Genomic DNA, 17,168 nt, shown 5'->3' on the forward strand with positions numbered 1-17,168 from the left:
GCAAGCCCAAGGGATCTGCCAAACCTTGTCCTCAAGGATTGAGACTACAGGTGGCACTGTTACCTCCAGTGGGTTTTGCGGGTTATTTTGTTTTGTTTTTGTTTTTATTTGTGTTTTGTTTTGTTTGAGACAGGGTTTTTCTGTGTAGCCCTGGCTGTCCTAGACTCACTTTGTAGACTAGGCTGGCCTTGAACTCACAGAGATTGCCTGCTTCTGCCTTGCGAGTACTGGGATTAAAGGAGTATTCCACCATGCCTGGCTTTCTTTTTTTATTTTATTTTATTTTTTTATCCTGGGTGTTGGGATTAAATTCAGCTCTCCTGGTTTACACAGCAAGCACTTGACCAATTGAGTCAGCTCTTTCCTGACTTATTTTTAAGTATTAGAAGTAAATTTTTATTTGATTTGGTTTAAAAGAAAAGAATATTGGACAAATTACAAATATTCCCATGACAATAAGGGAAAAGCCAAATGAACTTTTAAGGAAAGCAATCTTTGAGAGACAGGGTTTGAATGAGATGTCCCCTACAGGTCTCAGGCATTTGAATACTGGCTGTTTGGAGAGGATTAGGGGGTGTGGCCTTGCTGGAGGAAGTGCATCACTGGGGGTGGCCCTTGAGGTATCAAAAGTTTTGTATTAGGTCTGCCTCTGGGTCAGATCAAGATGTGAGCTCTCAGCTGTCGCTGCTGCCACAGTTCCCTGGTACAACAGACTATCTAGACCCGCTGGAAGCATAAGCCCCAAATAAACCCTTCTGTATGTTACCTTGGTCATAGTGTTTTATCACAGCAATAGAAAGGCAGCTAATACAAGACATCTGTGCATTTTATTTCACACAAATGCATACTGGTGAAAAATATGCAGAGACTGTATTTTCAAGACAAAGTTTCTCTGTGTAGCCCTGGCTGTCCTAGAACTTGTTCTATAGACCAGGCTAGTCTCAGATCAGAGATCCACCCACTGCCTCCTAAGTGCTGGGATTTAAAGGCATGTGCCACCACTACCCAGATGGAAACTTACTACTTTATAAACTAATATAATCTAAAATTATAATTAAAAATAGTTTGAACAGATGCTCTTGAATGGATGGATAATGATCCCTATAAGAGACATGAGTTTTTAAATGAAAACTCTCAGTACCAATTCTCTACAAGTTGGTGATCAGGGAGGCCCCAGAGACCCCTAAACAACAGAGGCTAATGCCTCTATTGCTGAAGACACAATACACTTTGTTTATAGGAATACAATATGATTAGAAAGAGAAATAAAGTAGGAACTGACCTTAAAACTTCTTTTCATAGTACCAGAAGGTACTGTGCAGGTCACTGAGGGAGAAAAGACATCATGGTATCCTTCCTACATGCTGCAATACTGACCCACCAGGCAAGATGTATCCTCTGGTGCAGCAATGGCATAAATGTTATGGGTGTAATCAGCTGCTTTTAGATTGGGTTTGAGGCCTGAACCACAGGAATTCAAGCCTGGTACCGTAAACCTGGTCAAAAGCCTGTCGCTCAGTAGTTCACAGGCTCTTCTGTTGTTTTTCTTTTCTTTCTTTTTTTTTTTATAAAGTTATTTTTTTAAAGATTTATTTATTTATTATGTACACAATATTCTGTCTGCATGTACACCTGCACGTCAGAAGAGGGCACCAGATCTCATTACAGATGGTTGTGAGCCACCATGTGGTTGCTGGGAATTGAACTCAGGACCTCTGGAAGAACAGACAGTGCTCTTAACCTCTGAGCCATCTCTCCAGACCCCTCTTTCTTTTTAAGATTTATTTGTTTATTATTTATATAGTATCCTGCCTGTGTGTGTGCTTGCACGCCAGAAGAGGGCACCAGATCTTATTATATATGGTTATTTATGAGCCACCTTGTGGCTGCTGGGAATGAAACTCAGACCTTAGGAAGAACAGCCAGTGTTCTTAACCTCTGAGCCATCTCCCCAGCCCCTACTGCTGTTTTTCTAAAAGACATTTTGTCAAACTGCCTTCTAAGTATTTATGCTTATACTCATAGATTGTTGTTGCTTCCAATCTTGGCCAGAGGTCAGCATTAATACAGATATTCATCATTGGTCAAAGTGCTGACAATAAGTGTCTATCGAGAGCTCAGTCCTAAGTGAGCACTGTATCCCACACACCACACCCAAGTCTCGGGGAACATCACTGAAGAGGGATGGAATGAACCTAAGAGCTGCAGGATGGGGTTGAGTGCTGTGAAACTCTGTCTTTGGGACATGACACGGCCATTTCACCCCCAGATGCACTGCAGCTATGATTACCTGTGCAAGATCTCAAGTCTACAGGGTCAGACAACGTTCCAACAGCCAGCACCAGCTGGACGCAGTGACTTATTAACACGTGAAAAAGAGAGGACATGAAGTGTGGAGGGGATCATATTGAGGGTGCTTTGAGGGAGTGGAGGGAGGAGGTGGAGGCAGTGAAAGGGAAGTAGGGGCACAGATCATCAGGATACATTGTTCACAGTTAATTGACAATTAAAAAAAAAAAAAGTAAAGCTGGGGTGGTGGCTCATGTCTGTAACTCAGACCCTGGGGAAGCTGAAGTAGGAGGACTACTGTGAGCTTGAGGTCAGCCTGTGCTGGACAGCAAGGCCCTGTCTCTCACACACTGTGAGCTTCTGATAATAATGATCATGGTGGCCCTTTTGATACCCACAGGAGGGGTGCCCAAGAGGTAGGCCAGCATGCAAGTGCAAGTTTAAAGTTCTGACTGGAACTTTTTGCTAAGGAACTAAAGGCAGCCAGAGAGACTGGGGACAGACCACTCTGCCTCGCTGGGCTCCTCTGTCCCCATACCCAGCTCTTCTCTTCTAAAAAAATTAGGAAAAAATTTACATTTAAAAAATTTTGTGTGTTTGTGTATGTGTGTGCAAGTGAGCATGCATGCATGCATGTGTGCATTTTACATGCATGCCACAGCACATGTATAGAGGTCAGAGAATAGCCTACAGTGGTTTTCTCTTTCCGTCACATAGGTTCTGGGATCGAACTCAGGTTGTCCAGATTGGTGGCAAACACCCCTACCCACTGAGCCATCTAGCTGACCCGTCACTTTCTCCCTGTGACCCCTCCTCTGACCTCACAGACTCTGGATCTCCTCAACCCCGACCCTGGACCTGACACATTTGTCTTCTCACCCAAGTTCAGCTATTCCAGCCTCTAGCACTTCCTTCATTCACATCCTCATTAATCTCGGAAGCACTTTATTGAACCCCTCTTACAGGTTTCAAGATGGTCTGACCACACCCCACACCCACACATCCTGGTTAAGGTATCTGGACATGTAAAAGGGCATTTGGTGGCACAGTGACTGGGCAGGAAGCAGCAGTACAAAGGGCCTTGTACGAAAGAAACTGTTCTCCTGGGATGCCAGGAGTGCATCATCGAAAAATTCATTCGACAGCCACTTGCAACTGGCTGGGGAGTCCCAGCTGTGATGCAAATAGATGCAGTGTTGTCTGGCTGGGGACACAGCAAGTGATACCAAGGTGGCCTGAGGGTTGTGAGTGAGCACCTGGGAGGAGGACACTTTGTTCTGGGTGAGGGAGGAAGGAGGCTGCCTGCTGGGGGGACTTTTGAGCTTAGGCCCTGAAGAATAAGTTTCAGATACAGGGCAAGGCAAAAAGTCCCAGCAGACGGAAGCAAGTGTGCAAAGGTCTGAATGCTTTGGGGGCTGGAGTTACTCTAGAGGGGGCTGTTCTAGGAAGTGTGGAAAGCAGGGTCGGGTCTTGAAGGCAGCAGAGGGAGATGGATAGTGGAGGAGGAAAATGTGCTCGTAGGAGGCAGGCAGAGCCTCTCTCTCTTTTGCCAGCCCTAGAAATTACGCAGGATGTTGTTGATGATGTCATACTTGGCGTTGTCATAAATGTCCCTGATCTTAGGGGGCAGATCTTTGAGCTTGTCCTCCTGGGAGACGTAAGCAGCAACACTGCCCATCTGGACACCCTGCAGGAGAGATGCGAGGCAATCGTCACTGTTACAGTAGAGAGAGTCCTTTCCCCTTCCGCCTGTGATCTTCCCCTCAAGGGGAGGCTGAGCCCACAGAGCCATCAGCTGCAAGGGCGTGAGTGGATGTGGAGGCCTGGCCTCCATCTGGAGGCCAGAGGCCTGAGCAGATCTGGATTAGGGGGAGGCAAGCTTCCATGGACTGTCCTGAGGCCAGAAGGTTGGTGTTCCAGAGCAGGAGTTTCCTCTAAGACTCCTCCAGGTCCCTCCTCGCCCGACAGCGGAAGGTCTAAGCCTCACTGCACAGTACCTGCCGCACTTTCCCAAACCCTTGCTCAAGGGGCTTGGCTGGTTCTGCTCTTCCGGTGGCGCATGTGTAGGTGTGCCTGTGCGTGCCTGTGCATGCAGCACACACGCACGCAGCTCAGTATCTCCTGGAGTCCAGGAGAGAAGCCAGCGGGAGGGGATGGTGGGCCTCAGGACTGGGCCTGAGTGGACATGGGGCCGAGAGCTGCTCACCTCTCTACTGCAGCTCCTGTCGCAGCTCAAGGTCAAGGAGGTTGACTGCAACTTTCTGAAGAATTCCCCCGTGCAGTTTCGCTCCTCCTATAGGTGGATGGCACAAGAGCTTAGAGGCATCTTGGCACATTTCTGGAGAGAGGCAGGAAGTGTCCTCAAACCAGAGCCGTAAGCCAGAGCCAGCAAAGAGAGACAGTGGCCAGGAAGGACAGATGCACACCCATTAACATAAATGTCGGGACATCCAGAGACATTATCACAGGAGAGGGCACCTGTAAGTTACCATGCCCAGAGAAAGCCGTGTTTGTGGAAGGTTGTGGGTGAAGACTCACCATCGGGCGATGCCTGTCCCTGCGTCATGAGGTTGTGCGTCTGTAATGTAACCATTGCTTTAAATGTGAATGGTAAAGGAACATTTAAAATAGGTTACTTTCTGGTTCAGTTTTTTGTTTTGTTTTGTTGTTTTTCAAGACAGGGTTTCTCTGTGTAGCCCTGGCTCTCCTGGACTCACTTTGTAGAGCAGGCTGGACTGGAACTCACAGAGATCCTCCTGCCTCTGCCTCCCTGAGGGCTGGTTTTACAGGTGTGCGCCATCACACCTGGCCTCTGGTCTCTTTTAAAAAGCAGCATCTCTAGATGGACCACAGACACCACTTTGTTAGTTTACTTTTTTATGTATTTAGTAGCTTTTAGCATGTAATGCCTTTTCCCACACTTTTTTTTTTTTTTTTTTGGCACTAGGAATCAAACCCAGGGCTTTGCACGCTAAGTAAGGTTCTACCACTAAGCCACAGATTGCTGTTGTGGTAATTGCAATAATTTATAGTAAGGTATTAAAGAAAGTCTGGTGTTGTTTTTTTGTTGTTGTTGTTTTGTTTTGTTTTGTTCTGTTTTGTTTCTAAAAATTATTTGGGGTGTGTGAGGGTGCATGTCTAGAGAAGTCAGGGCATAGCCTGTGGGAGTCAGCTCTCCTCACCACGTCGGCTCCAGGGTTCCTTTCCCCCCTAAGCCATCTCTAGGCCCAAAACTCTGATTTTGAAAAAGGTTTCAATATTAAAACAGCCAATGAAAGTGGCCAGGACATGTGGAAGAAGCCAGGAAAAGAGAGAAGTTCTCTTCCTCCCTGAGGCAGGCAGGGGTCTGGATGACAGAGACTCACCCCGTCTTCCAGGAAGTCGCAGTTTTTAGGCTGTCTCCCCGGGGTGGAGGTGCACACTGTCTCTTTAATCCTGAACTCGAGTGGGATGCTGGCAATCGGGTTCTAAAGAAGCAAACGAGAACTCATGACCATTTCTCTCTGCAGTTTAGGGAACAAAGCACTCTAAGCAGGGCTATACTGACCACCAGAGTCTGGGGCTTATTAAATAACCACAACAGAGACCCAGAGGGTAAGGTCAGTGGGTGCTGTTGCACATACCTGAGTCTCAGCACTCAGGAAGCCGAGGCACGTAGCTCTCTGTGAGTTCAAGGCCAGCCTGGTCTACAGAGCAAGTTCTAGGCCAGCCAGGGTGACATAAATAAAGGGTACAGCCAAGCATGGTGACACACACCTGTAATCTCAGCACTTGGGAGGTAGATGCAGGAGGATCAGGAGTTCAAGGCCAGCCTCAGCCACACGGCAAGGACTATGTCATGGTTTTTACCACAAATAGTTATATGACACTCTTGTGATTGCCCTTCAGCATCTTCTTGTGTAAAATAGGAACACGGACCCCTTCCCTTCCTCATGCCTCATACCAGGAGACAGGTTGAGAGTACAGACTTATCCTCACTGTGAGTAAAAGAATGGCTGGCCCAGAACTCATTACGTGGCTGAGACTAACCCCGAACTTCCAATCCTCCTGCCCCTATCTGCCGAGTACTGGGGTTCAGTTCCAGGGTTGCATGCATGCAAGGCAAACACTCTTACCAACTGAACTACATCCCCAGTGCCCAGGTAAGAGAAACTTCTACACTGCCCTCTTCCCAGGCTGGGGTGGCAGATGCTCACCTGACTAGATGGCGGGGTGGCATTCAGCAGACGGAAGAGGGGCTTTCCAAGCTGACCTTTGTTGTATGCCTTTAAGGCCAGGTCCACAATATCCTCATACCTCAGGAGGCGACGGGCCTCGCAGGCTAGCATAGCCAAGGCCACCACCAACACCAAGACCTTCCACTGCCCTGCCATTGTCTCTGACACAAGGCCACTCTTGGCCCCTTTTATTTAGGTGATACCAAGGCTGCCTTTCCCAAGGACTGCTGGTAACATAAAGGGCTGGTGCTTCCAGAAAGGGGGGGGGGGACTTCTTTACTTGGCCAGAGATCGAGTGTTGGTCAATGTTATGAAACACTGTTGGCCAAGAGAGGCAAGGTTTGGGCAATAGAGCAGGACCTTGAAGGGAACCCCAAGCTAGAAGCAAAAGACTTGTGGGCAGGCTGGCCATGCCTATTTACTCTTGGCTTCAGGGTCCCAGCTGGCTCCCTCCAAACCTGCCCATCCACAGCCCTTCTCTTTCTACCTGGCTCTTCTGCTTTGATCTCAAAATTAGCTGCCCAGAGCCCATGGACGCCTCATATGAGTTCATCATCCAAGTTCACAAAGAGACAGTCGTTTTAAGGGCACACTCAGGGTGACATCCGGTGTCACACACATTTTAAAAATACATCAACTTTTAAAACTCTGAATGGCATCACTTCTTGGCCTTTCAAATTTGCTTATGGATTGGGCATGGTGGCATGCATCTTTAATCCCAGTACTTGGGAGACAATGCCAGGTAGATCCCTGTGAGTTCAAGGCCAGACCAGTCTTCAAAGAGAGTTTCAGGCCAGCCAGGGCTACATAGTAAGACCCAGTCTTTAAAAATAAAATGAAGGTATGATTAAAGGTGCAGGCCAGCTCTGAAGGGAAAGGTATCCTAATAGTAAGGAACCAGAAACACTGGACAATAAACCTCACACAAGAGATTTATAGGGAAAGACACAAAAAATGGCTGCCTCTGCAGGGGTGTGAGAGAGAAGCAGCAAAGAACTGAGCAGGAGTTAGGGTTTATATAGAGTTTCTTGTGGGAAGCAGAGCTTTCCAGGATGGCCTGAGATTGGTGGGATTTTGTGGCCTGATTTTGGGCTTTTCCCCCTCTTGTAGGAGGGAGTTTGGCCTCCCACATCTCAAGAGGCTGGAAGTCTGGAGTGGGGCCTCGCCACTTGCACCTCTAGGGGCTTACAGAAGGTCTCTGTGAGTTCAAGGCCAGCCTGGTCTACATAAGGAGTTCTAGGAGGACTACACAGTGAGACCCTGTCTTAATAAATAGAATCTATTCACTTATTAAGTTTTATCACTTAGTATGTAGATGCACACATAGCCACAGCATGAGTATGGAAGTCAGAAGACAACTTTGTGGAATTGGCACTTGTTAGGGTTTCATGATGGAAGGGTACGTGGCAGGTCAGGGCCAAAGAATGCCACGAAGTCACGCCAGGCCTCAGAGCTCATTCAAGAGATTTATTGGGGTGAGGGGAGTCCTCTGGGCAGGGACAAGAAAGAGGGAGAGAAGGAGGGAGAGAGAGAGAGAGAGAGAGGGAGAAAACGAGAGAGAGCAAGAGAGGGGGAGAGAGAAAGGGAGAGAGAGGGGAGAGGGGATGAGGAGAAAGGGAGGGAGAGAGAGAAAGAGAGTGAGAAGGAGAGAGGGGGTGAGAGAGAGAGGGAGGAAGAGAGGAAGAGAGGGGGGAAGGAGATAGTAGGAAAGAGGGGGAGGGAGGAGAGAGGGGAAAGAGAGAGCCGTGATGGACTTCACAAAGAGCACAAATCGTTGCAACAGTGGGAAGGTATTACATTTGGTGGCTGGTGCTGAGCCACTGAAAGCAGGCTGCGGAAGCACCTGGTTCCTACCGTGTGGGTCCCAGGTTAAAGTCAGATCATCAGGCTTGAGCAGCAAATACCTTTACCCACTGAGCCATCTTGGGCATTTTTGGTCTTTTGTGGGAAGATCAAGTATGAAACTTTGAAAAATGAAGACCTCCATGACCCTCCAGTCCCTCAGAGCTTTGACATCAGCACCCTCTCTGTGTTTTGCCTCTAGCAGCTCACTGCCCAAAGGGATAATATTTCCTGTTTTCAGGTACAGGCAGTGCCAGGAAGCAGCTTGAAGAGGAGCAAGCAGACCCTACCTTTCTCCTGCAGTCTCCCTTGCTAGAGGGAATGGCCATTAGCTTTCCAGCCAGCATACAGCTGAGGAGCTACTGTTCTCCTAGGAGATATTGGAAAGCAGGTGATATTCCAGCCTGCCTCCATTTTAGGCTTAAAAGCCATCTTATAGTACAGACAAAATAGGTTCATTTCTGTTTCTCAAGAACTGGGCTATGCCCCACCTGCACCCTTAACCCCAAATGGTTCCAGGAAGCAGCAACCATGTCTTTGTTTTGAAAAGTATAATAACCATCTTGCAATCCTATCTTTGTTTCAAAAGATTATTTTGACCTCAAATGCAAGGACTTCTTGAGTGCAGCACTGTTACTTTATTGTGGTTTTGATTGGCGTTTTCCTAATGGTTAATAATTTTTAGTGTCTGTTTATGTGCTTAGTGTCTATTTGTCTTTAGAGAAATGCTTATCCAAATCCTTGTAAAATTTCTCTTCTATGGGGCTGGAGAGATGGCTCAGTGGTTAAGAGCACTGTCTGCTCTTCAAATCAAACATTTTCACCCTCAAAATCCCTCCTACTGCCCAAGGTTTGTAAATCCCTGATTTCAAATAAATGTGCTGGGGGTGCCTGCATACAGGCTGTCTGTCTGCCTGATACCATCAGCTTTCCACCAGGGCTGTCAGAGCCCAGGCCACGTCTCACCAGGCCTTCCCTCAGGCCTGCTGGGCTGGGCCTCCCCAGGCCTGTGTCTGGGCTGCAAGCCCTCTAGGCATGGGCTTTCACCCACACCTCTGCCGTGCTCAGCACAGCAGCTTAACCAAGAGCTGTAACACTTTGGTATCACCACAGGCTTTGGAAAGCCAGAGTTTCCACTGCCACAGGTGATCCCAGGCTAAAAGGGCTAAACTGTAACACTCTGAAAACTCTTTCTACAGCACGACCTAGTGCAGAAAGGTGAAACTTTTTGAGTTAGAATTTAGAAAAGTGAGCAGATGGAAGATGGTTAAGAAGCCTGTCTGCTCTTGTAAAAGGCTTAGATTCCATCTGTAACTCCAGTTCCAGGGGAACCAGTGCCCTCTTCTGATTTCCTCGGGCACCCGGAACACCACACACGTAGGTAAAACACTCATATCTATAAAAACAAAATAATAATTTAAAAAATACATTAAGAGGGGCTGGAGACATGGCTCAGAGGTTAAGAGCTCTGGCTGCTCTTCCAGAGGTCCTGAGTTCAATTCTCAGCAACCACATGGTGGCTCACAACCATCTATAATGAGATCTGATGCCCTTTTCTGGCATGCAGGTGTACATGCAGATAGAGCACTCGTACATTTAGAAGAAGAAGAGGAAGAGGAAGAGGAAGAGGAGGAGGAAGGTGAAAATATTAAGAAAAGGGAATCTGCCAGGTGTTAATCCCAGCACTCCGGAGGCAGAGTCAGATGGATCTCTGAGTTCAAGGCCAGCCTGGTCTGCAGAGTGAGTTTAGAACAGCCAGGGCTATACGGAAAAACTCTGTCTCAAGAAAGAGAGAGAGAGAGAGAGAGAGAGAGAGAGAGAGAGAAGCAGGCTTAGTACAGATCTGTAAACAAATTGCCTGTCCTCCGTCCTTCCTTCTTTTCTTTTCTTTCTTTCTTTTTTTTTTTTAATATGAAGACTTGTTTGCGGCCCAGGCAGAGCTTTAATTTCTGCTCTCGGGTTATTTTCATTTTCCTGCTGTTCCCTCCTGAGTAGTTGGGCTGTCAAAGAGTTCCAGGACACTCAGCGTGCACATTTTACAATACAGTTATATAAATTGCCCTAATTGTTTTAAAACTAACATGTTTTTGTGTTTTAGGCTTGGAGTGGTGGCACACACCTATAATCCCAGCACTTGGGAGGTGGAGGCAGGGGGATCAGGAGTTCAAGGACATTATCCACAGTTACAACTGATTAGACCCTATTTTTGTTTTGACTTGTTTTGGGAGTGAGAAAGAGAGAACATAAATTTGAGTGGGTAGTTAATAAAGGGGTTGTCCTGGACTCACTCTTTAGACTAGGCTGGCCCAAACTCACAGAGATCCACCCGCCTCTGCCTCCCGAGTGCTGAGTCTAAAGGTGTGCGCCACCACACCTGGCTGTGTTTGCAGATTCTGAGACATGGATTTTCACAAGTTTGAGACACTCATATGGTCTCCAAAACTGACAAAGAAAGTAAGGCCTGGAGGGCTGAAGTAGGGCTCAGTGGTTACAGGGATTTGCCGCTCTCTTAGGGAACTCAGGCTCTCTGGGTCCTGTAGGGCTGAAGAGAGGCTCAGGGCTCGTGGGGACTTGCAGGAAGTGCACCCCCAGCTCCAGAAGAAAAGCTGTTTGCTTGTGAACTTCAAAAGATCAGGTTCAGGTGGGTACTCCCACTCCAAAATCTGTATGTCCATCTATGCCAAGATGACAGGCCTAGCCAAGAGATTTCATAACAGCTGGTGCGTTGTGAAGAAAGACCCATCTCACCTCCTGTGGGCCCGTGTGAAAGCCCTTTGCCCTCTCAGGCCTCCCCTTCCCATTTCTGCACTGTGTAGTCAGGAAGTGGACACAGATTCTGGAAGCCTTGCTCAAGTGGCGGGAGCAAGGTGGGCGGGGTGGAGAAAGTGACTATGGCCACAGTGCTCCCAGGAAGACATATGCTTGAGATTCTTTTTTCCTCTCCTCACATTTTACTCTGTGTGTGTGTGTGTGTGTGTGTGTGTGTGTGTGTGTGTGTGTGCTGAGTGCACATTTACCACAGCATGTCTATGAAGACCAAAGAACTACTAGGGAGTTGGCTCTCTCCTCCCCCCCAAAGGACTGATGCTCTAAACCAAAGGACTGATGCTCTAAACCAAAGGACTAATGCTCTAAACCAAAGGACTGATGCTCTAAACCAGTTTGTGTGTATAGATGGCACCATTGTCCACAGCCATAGGCCTCGGTCACATTTAGAGGTCCTGGGCTAGTGCCAACCCTGACCCACGGGTTGGGTCTATCTAACCCTGTAGGCACTCCCTGAAAAGTCCACGATGTCTTGAGGTCCTGCCATGTTTGACTGAGCTACTGTTTACTGCCTGGCACCAGGCAGAGGTGTGTGTGCTGTGTGGTGTGTGTGTGTGTGTGTGTGTGTGTAGGCAGGTAGGTAGGGATAATCTTGAAGGCCCTGGAACCTGAAGGTCTGTCTCATGGTGATTTAAATTAGCAACATGTTCTAGGCAGGGGAGGGATACATCCTCTGTTTTGTTTTTCCATGTAGAGATAATAGTACAAAAATACCCCTTGTCCCCAAATAAAACAGTCCTAACAAAAAAAAAAAAAAGATTTTGGGTTGGTGGAATGATTAAGGGGGTCAGGATGCTCTCCACCAAACCCAACAACCCAAGTTTGATTCCCAGGACCCACACAGTGGAAGGAGCAAAACTAAATCCTGCAAGCTATCCTCTGACCTCCACACAGGAACCATGACATGCATGTTCCCTCCCTTGTTAATCAATCAATCAATCAATCAATCAATGTCTTAAAAAAACTTATTTGCCAAATTGACATTTTGCCAGGATGTATGTCTGTGTGAGGGTGTCAGATCTTGGAATTACAGACAGTTGTGAGCTGCTGTGTGGTGCTGGGAATATGAACCCAGGTCGTCGGGAAGAGCAACCAGGGCTCCTAACCGCTGAGCCATCTCTCCAACCCAATACATGGTGTCTTAAAAATCCCACTGATAGAGGGTGGTGCATGCCTCTGATCCTAGCACTCAGGAGGCAGAGGCATGCAGATCTCTGATTTTGAAGCCAACCTGGTTTACAGTTCCAGGACAGCCAAGGCTACACAGAAAAACCCTGTCCTGAAAAACAAACAAATAAAAGCCCACTGATAAGCTACTCAGGGTAGTGCCTGTAAGATCTTAGGAAGCGGAGGCAGGAGGATCATAGTTAAGGTTCTGCTGCGTATCAAGTTGACACTGGCCCAGGCTAGGTGAGAGAGACACTCCCAAAATGAGAAACACAAAAGGTCCTTGCTTGCCAAGTCTGCCGTTGTGAGTTCAATCCCTGGGACCCATATGGTGGAAAGAGAACCAGCTTCCCCAAGTTGTGCTCTGACCTGCATACCCAGGCTGTGACACATGTGAATATCCCTACACACACACACACAGCAAATGTAATTCAAAATATAAGCTATAAATAAATAAATGAAAGAAACCCAACCAGCCATTTTTTTTGGAAAAAAAGTACAGGATTGGGAGGCTGTAGGGAGTTATAGCAATGCTGTTGCCTTGACGCCATCTGCTGGCCAAGTGACCCCAGGTGCCAGGGCCATGTTCTGCTTCCCCTGGATAGGCCTAAAAGTCACTTGAAAATCGCCTGTGTTGCCGTCTTTTCCAGGGAAAGGGCCCAACATTCTTTAGTTTTTCAAAGGCCTGGGAGTGCTTGGAAGGAAGAGGAGCAGGGAGGAGCCTCTGTTTTGCTCCCTGCTGCGGCATGTCCTCTCTTTAGGTGTTAGGAAGAAGTCGGCCTCCAAGCTTCAAGAACCTGGATGATGGCCAGAAGAGAAGCAATGCAAGGTGGAGGTTCCTGCTCCAGCCTCCCCTTTGCCAAGTGTGAGACCAGAAGAGTCACCCCAACCCAACCCCTCCCCCCATTCTCCCCCCCTTTTTCCTGTCTCCTGCGGCCCTCCCTACTCAGAACCATATGGTGCTTTGGGAAACCCTCTTTCCTCTTTTGTGCCTCTGTTTCCCCGAACTGTAAAGAAGTGATGCAGGATTTTTGAGCCAAGAAAGGCATCAGGGAGAAAGCTCAAAGCTTCCAGTTTGGGGTGGTTCATACTCTTTCTAGACAAGTAGGAAGGGGATTCTGGGCCGGGGAATCAAGAGTGCCAATTTAAGCAGTATGGTGGTGGCACACACCTTTTTATCCCAGCACTCGGGAAGCAGAGGCAGGTGGATCTCTGAGTTTGAGGCCAGCCTGGTCTACAGAGTGAGTTCCAGGACAGCCAGGACTGCACGGAGAAACCTTGTCTTGAGAAAACAAAACAGAGTTCTAGGCACTAGGCAATGACTCAGCATTTGGAAAGGTGAGGTAGGTGATTTGAGGTCGGCTTGGGCTACTTAAGACAACCCTATCTTGAAAGAAGCACCAGAGGAAGGAGAGAAAGAAGATGAAGAATTAGGAGAAGAGAAAGAGGAAAAACAAGGGAAAGAGAGAGAGAGAGAAAGGGGAGAGAAAGTAGATAATACACGCATATATACAAGCACATTGTATTCAATGTGGATAGAAACTTGGACAGTGGAAAGAGGAGGTCCCATCTCACCAGTAATCGGGGGAACACTAACCACACTCTACACTGAAATGCCGTTTGGTAACTACGAGCCAGTTAATAACACATAAAGTCCTTGTCTGGAATGAGTTATGTCCATAGCACAACTAAACTACATTTCTGTTTTGTTTGCCACCCCCCCCCCAGACAGGTTTTCTCTGTGTAGGTCTGGTTGTCCTGGATTCACTTTGTAGACCAGGTGGGCCTCAAACTCATGAAGATCCACCTCCCTCTGCCTCCCAGGTGCTGAGATGAAAGGCGTGAGCCACCACACCTGGCCCATCTTTTATTTTGCTGTTTTTCTTGGGAGCAGAGATGTTCACCTGTTTTGTTCAACAGCACTTAGTACAATTTGTGGGACCCTGAGGGAGTCAAGTAAAATTGGCATAATAAATGAACTGTAAGGATCAAAACCTCTAGCCTAGGCTCGTTTTTGTTTTGTTTTTTGAGGCAAGATTTCTCTGTGTAGTCTTGACTATCCTGGATTCTCTTTGTAGACCAGGCTGGCCTTGAACTCACAGAGATCCACCTGCCTCTGCCTCCCAGAGTGCTGGGATTACAAGTGTGTACCACAATGCCCAGCCCAGCCTAGGCTCTGGCCTTCACTCTTTGCAGAGGGTTTGGGTGGTCAAATCCACAAAGCCAGGTTCAAGTTTCCACGTTAGTAAACCGAAGTAGGAAGGAGGTTGTGTATCTTTTAAGGGGCAATGCAGCTTACTGGATTCGAAAGTTGTGAGGGAAGAACTGACCTAGCTTAACGTGGTGTTTGGTGCCCCCTTGTGATGGGCTGACTTTTAACCACTGGGGCTTATGCTACCTCTAACTTCCTCCTTTGCTGGGGAAATGGGTACACGGGTGGGAAGGATGAAGCACTTTGCACTGGGGCACCCCTTCGGCTGCTTCACAACCCCCCCCCCAGCCCATCCTATCTCCCGGCCTCAGCGTTTGACACCTGTGAAGGATCTCTGGCTCTCTGATACTTTCATACCAATTACAGTAACTGAAGATTGAACCCAGGGCTTCATGCTTGCCAAGAAAGTCTGCTACAATTGTGCCTCATTCTCAGCTCTGAATTCCTGCTGTGTGACTCTTCAGTCTATGGTACTCTGTAAAAGCACCTGTAGAAAATCAACAGACTCTGGTAGTTTAACTTATTACTATAGTTTAACCACGTGAGGCTAGGGGTAGCTATTCTACAGAGGAGAGAGGGCTAGAGATATGGCCCAGTGGCAAGAGAGCTTGCCTAGCACACAGAAAACTCTGGCTTCAAGGCCTGGCATTGCTAAAGAAGGAGTGAGGCTCAGGGAAGGACAAACAGCAGGGTTGGCTCAGCGCCCTGGCCGCTCTGACTCCTAGAGCTTGTCCTGCAGTGTCACCCACCTAAAATACCCCTTCTTTAGATGGTCTTTCTTACAAGGATTAAGACTTCCTGATACTCCCCTGCCCCTCCCTGTCCCAGCCCACACTGATCCCTTCCTGGCCTCAATTTTGGGATCTAAGCTGCTGCCTTTCTTTTCTCAGCAACCCTGTGCCCACTAGGCTTCCTCTCAGCTGGACCTCAGCTGTTGTTCCTAAGCTCTGCAGAAAAAGTATCTGCAATATCTGTTTGTGTGTTTGTCTGTAGGCAGCTTCTCATGTAGCCCAAGCTGGCCTGGAAGTTACTATGTGGTCTAGGCAGGGCTTGACCTTCTGTCTGATCCTTTCACTTCTCACATGCTGGGATTCTCACTGTGCGTTACCCACCCCTGGCTTAGTGCAAGAGGTTTCGTTTTTCTTATTCTCGTAGTAAAACATATCTAATATAAATGTTACCATTAAAACTGTTTGAAGTATACTGCTCAGTGGTATTCAGCGCACTCACACTGTCATACTGTCATCGCCATCACCCACCTCCAGAGCATTTTCATGATTCCTAATGAAGCTCTTCCCATAAGTAGTTAACTCCCTCTGATCTCAGACCTTCTAATTGCTGTAACAAAATCTTTGAGAGAGGGTCTAAAGGAAGGTTTATTCTGCCTCACAGCTTCAAATTATGGTAGGGCAGACCATGATGGCAGAACACTTGACCTCATGGCAACCAGGAAGCAGAGACACAGAGAATAAATATCTGCACTAGCTGAATACCTGCACAATACTTTCAAAATGGCTCTTTTTTTGTTTCTGTTTTTGTTTTTCGAGGCAGGGTTTCTCTGTGTAGCCTTGGCTGTCCTAGACTCTCTTTGTAGACCAGGCTGGCCTCGAACTCACAGAGATCCGCCTGCCTCTGCCTCCCTGAGTGCTGGGATTACAAGCATGCACCACCATACCTAGCCCAGCCTTGGCTCTTGCTTTCACTCTTTGCAGGGGGTTTGGGTGGTCAAACCCACAAGCCCAGACTCAAGTTTCCACGTTGGTAACACGAAGGAATATGGAAAGGTTTTGCTGTTTCTGTGCAAAGAGGACCTGGGCCCTACCTGCATTGGGGAAACCCATCTTCTGAATCCAGCTTCTATATTCTTGGCCTCTACATTGCTTCTGAATGATCTGTCCTCACTTTCACGCACACTAGACCTGAACCTTTACTCTCCCTTCTAAATTGTTTCTCCCAATTTCCCCATATCAGTTAAGAGCCTGGCAGTCATACACCTACACTTGGAAATCAACTTTGATCTCATTCCCTAACATCCCTCTGCCCCAATTTAGGATAGTTTTGTTTCAAAATATTTCTCAGATGTTGCTCAAAGTGAGTTTTTTTTTTTTTAATTTAAAACCTTCTTTTATTTTTTTAAACCTTCTTTCACCCAATGCCAATCACCAACAGTCTCCTAGAAGACAAAAGGCCATTCACTAGTTTTCTTATATTTAAAATTTATTAATTTTAAGACAAATTTTATTGTATTGTTATGTAGCCTAGGCCAGTCTTGAAAAAAGACCTAGCCTTCTCCCTCGGCCTTCAGGGTGTTGGAATAATAGTAACGACTTCACTATTTATGCCTAAAATTTGTCAATACAGACATACAGCTTTAAAATTCCTGTTTTACAGATGTCTCCAAAGACAAATGTTCATCGCTGTATAGGTCCTTCCAGAATCGCAGCCTCCTCAGGTGGCTACTTGGCTGTTAAGTGTACCCTACTAAAAACCAAGAAGCCCTCAGGCTCCAGAGGGTGGTGGTGTGGAGCTGTGTCCCTGTTCCTCCACCGCTGACAGAATGAAGCCCTTGGCATTTTTAGTCTGAGTTCCACAAGGCTGTGTGTGTCTCCTTGTGC

At 47.3% G+C, this 17,168-nt stretch overlaps 1 protein-coding gene across 2 annotated transcripts; it reads right to left on the reverse strand.

Moving 5' to 3' along the window:
• Positions 1–3,227: 3,227 nt before the first annotated feature.
• On the reverse strand, positions 3,228–6,716 carry LOC110554969 (neutrophilic granule protein-like). 2 transcript variants are annotated; one of them, XM_021647904.2, is made up of 4 exons: positions 6,486–6,714; positions 5,655–5,756; positions 4,496–4,582; positions 3,228–3,976 (listed from the first exon to the last, which is right to left on the reverse strand). In XM_021647904.2, the coding sequence occupies exons 1-4, from the start codon at positions 6,660–6,662 to the stop codon at positions 3,845–3,847; spliced, it is 498 nt and encodes a 165-aa protein (XP_021503579.1). In that variant the 5' UTR covers positions 6,663–6,714; the 3' UTR covers positions 3,228–3,844. The 2 variants fall into 2 exon arrangements, with proteins under 2 accessions (XP_021503579.1, XP_060242161.1); XM_060386178.1 differs by lacking the exon at positions 5,655–5,756 and having other exon boundaries at positions 6,486–6,716.
• Between the last annotated feature and the right edge of the window lie 10,452 nt (positions 6,717–17,168).

Source organism: Meriones unguiculatus, chromosome 6, assembly GCF_030254825.1.
Source record: "Meriones unguiculatus strain TT.TT164.6M chromosome 6, Bangor_MerUng_6.1, whole genome shotgun sequence".
Lineage (NCBI taxonomy): Eukaryota > Metazoa > Chordata > Mammalia > Rodentia > Muridae > Meriones > Meriones unguiculatus.

Excerpts from the sequence above, each read along its gene's own strand:
- LOC110554969 (XM_021647904.2), bottom strand. The coding sequence starts at position 6,662 with ATGGCAGGGCAGTGGAAGGTCTTGGTGTTGGTGGTGGCCTTGGCTATG. Across the intron at positions 4,583-5,654 it reads GCGACTTCCTGGAAGACGGG|GAGGAGCGAAACTGCACGGG; the intron begins GTGAGTCTCTGT and ends ATCCACCTATAG. Across the intron at positions 3,977-4,495 it reads ACAGGAGCTGCAGTAGAGAG|GGTGTCCAGATGGGCAGTGT; the intron begins GTGAGCAGCTCT and ends TCTCTCCTGCAG.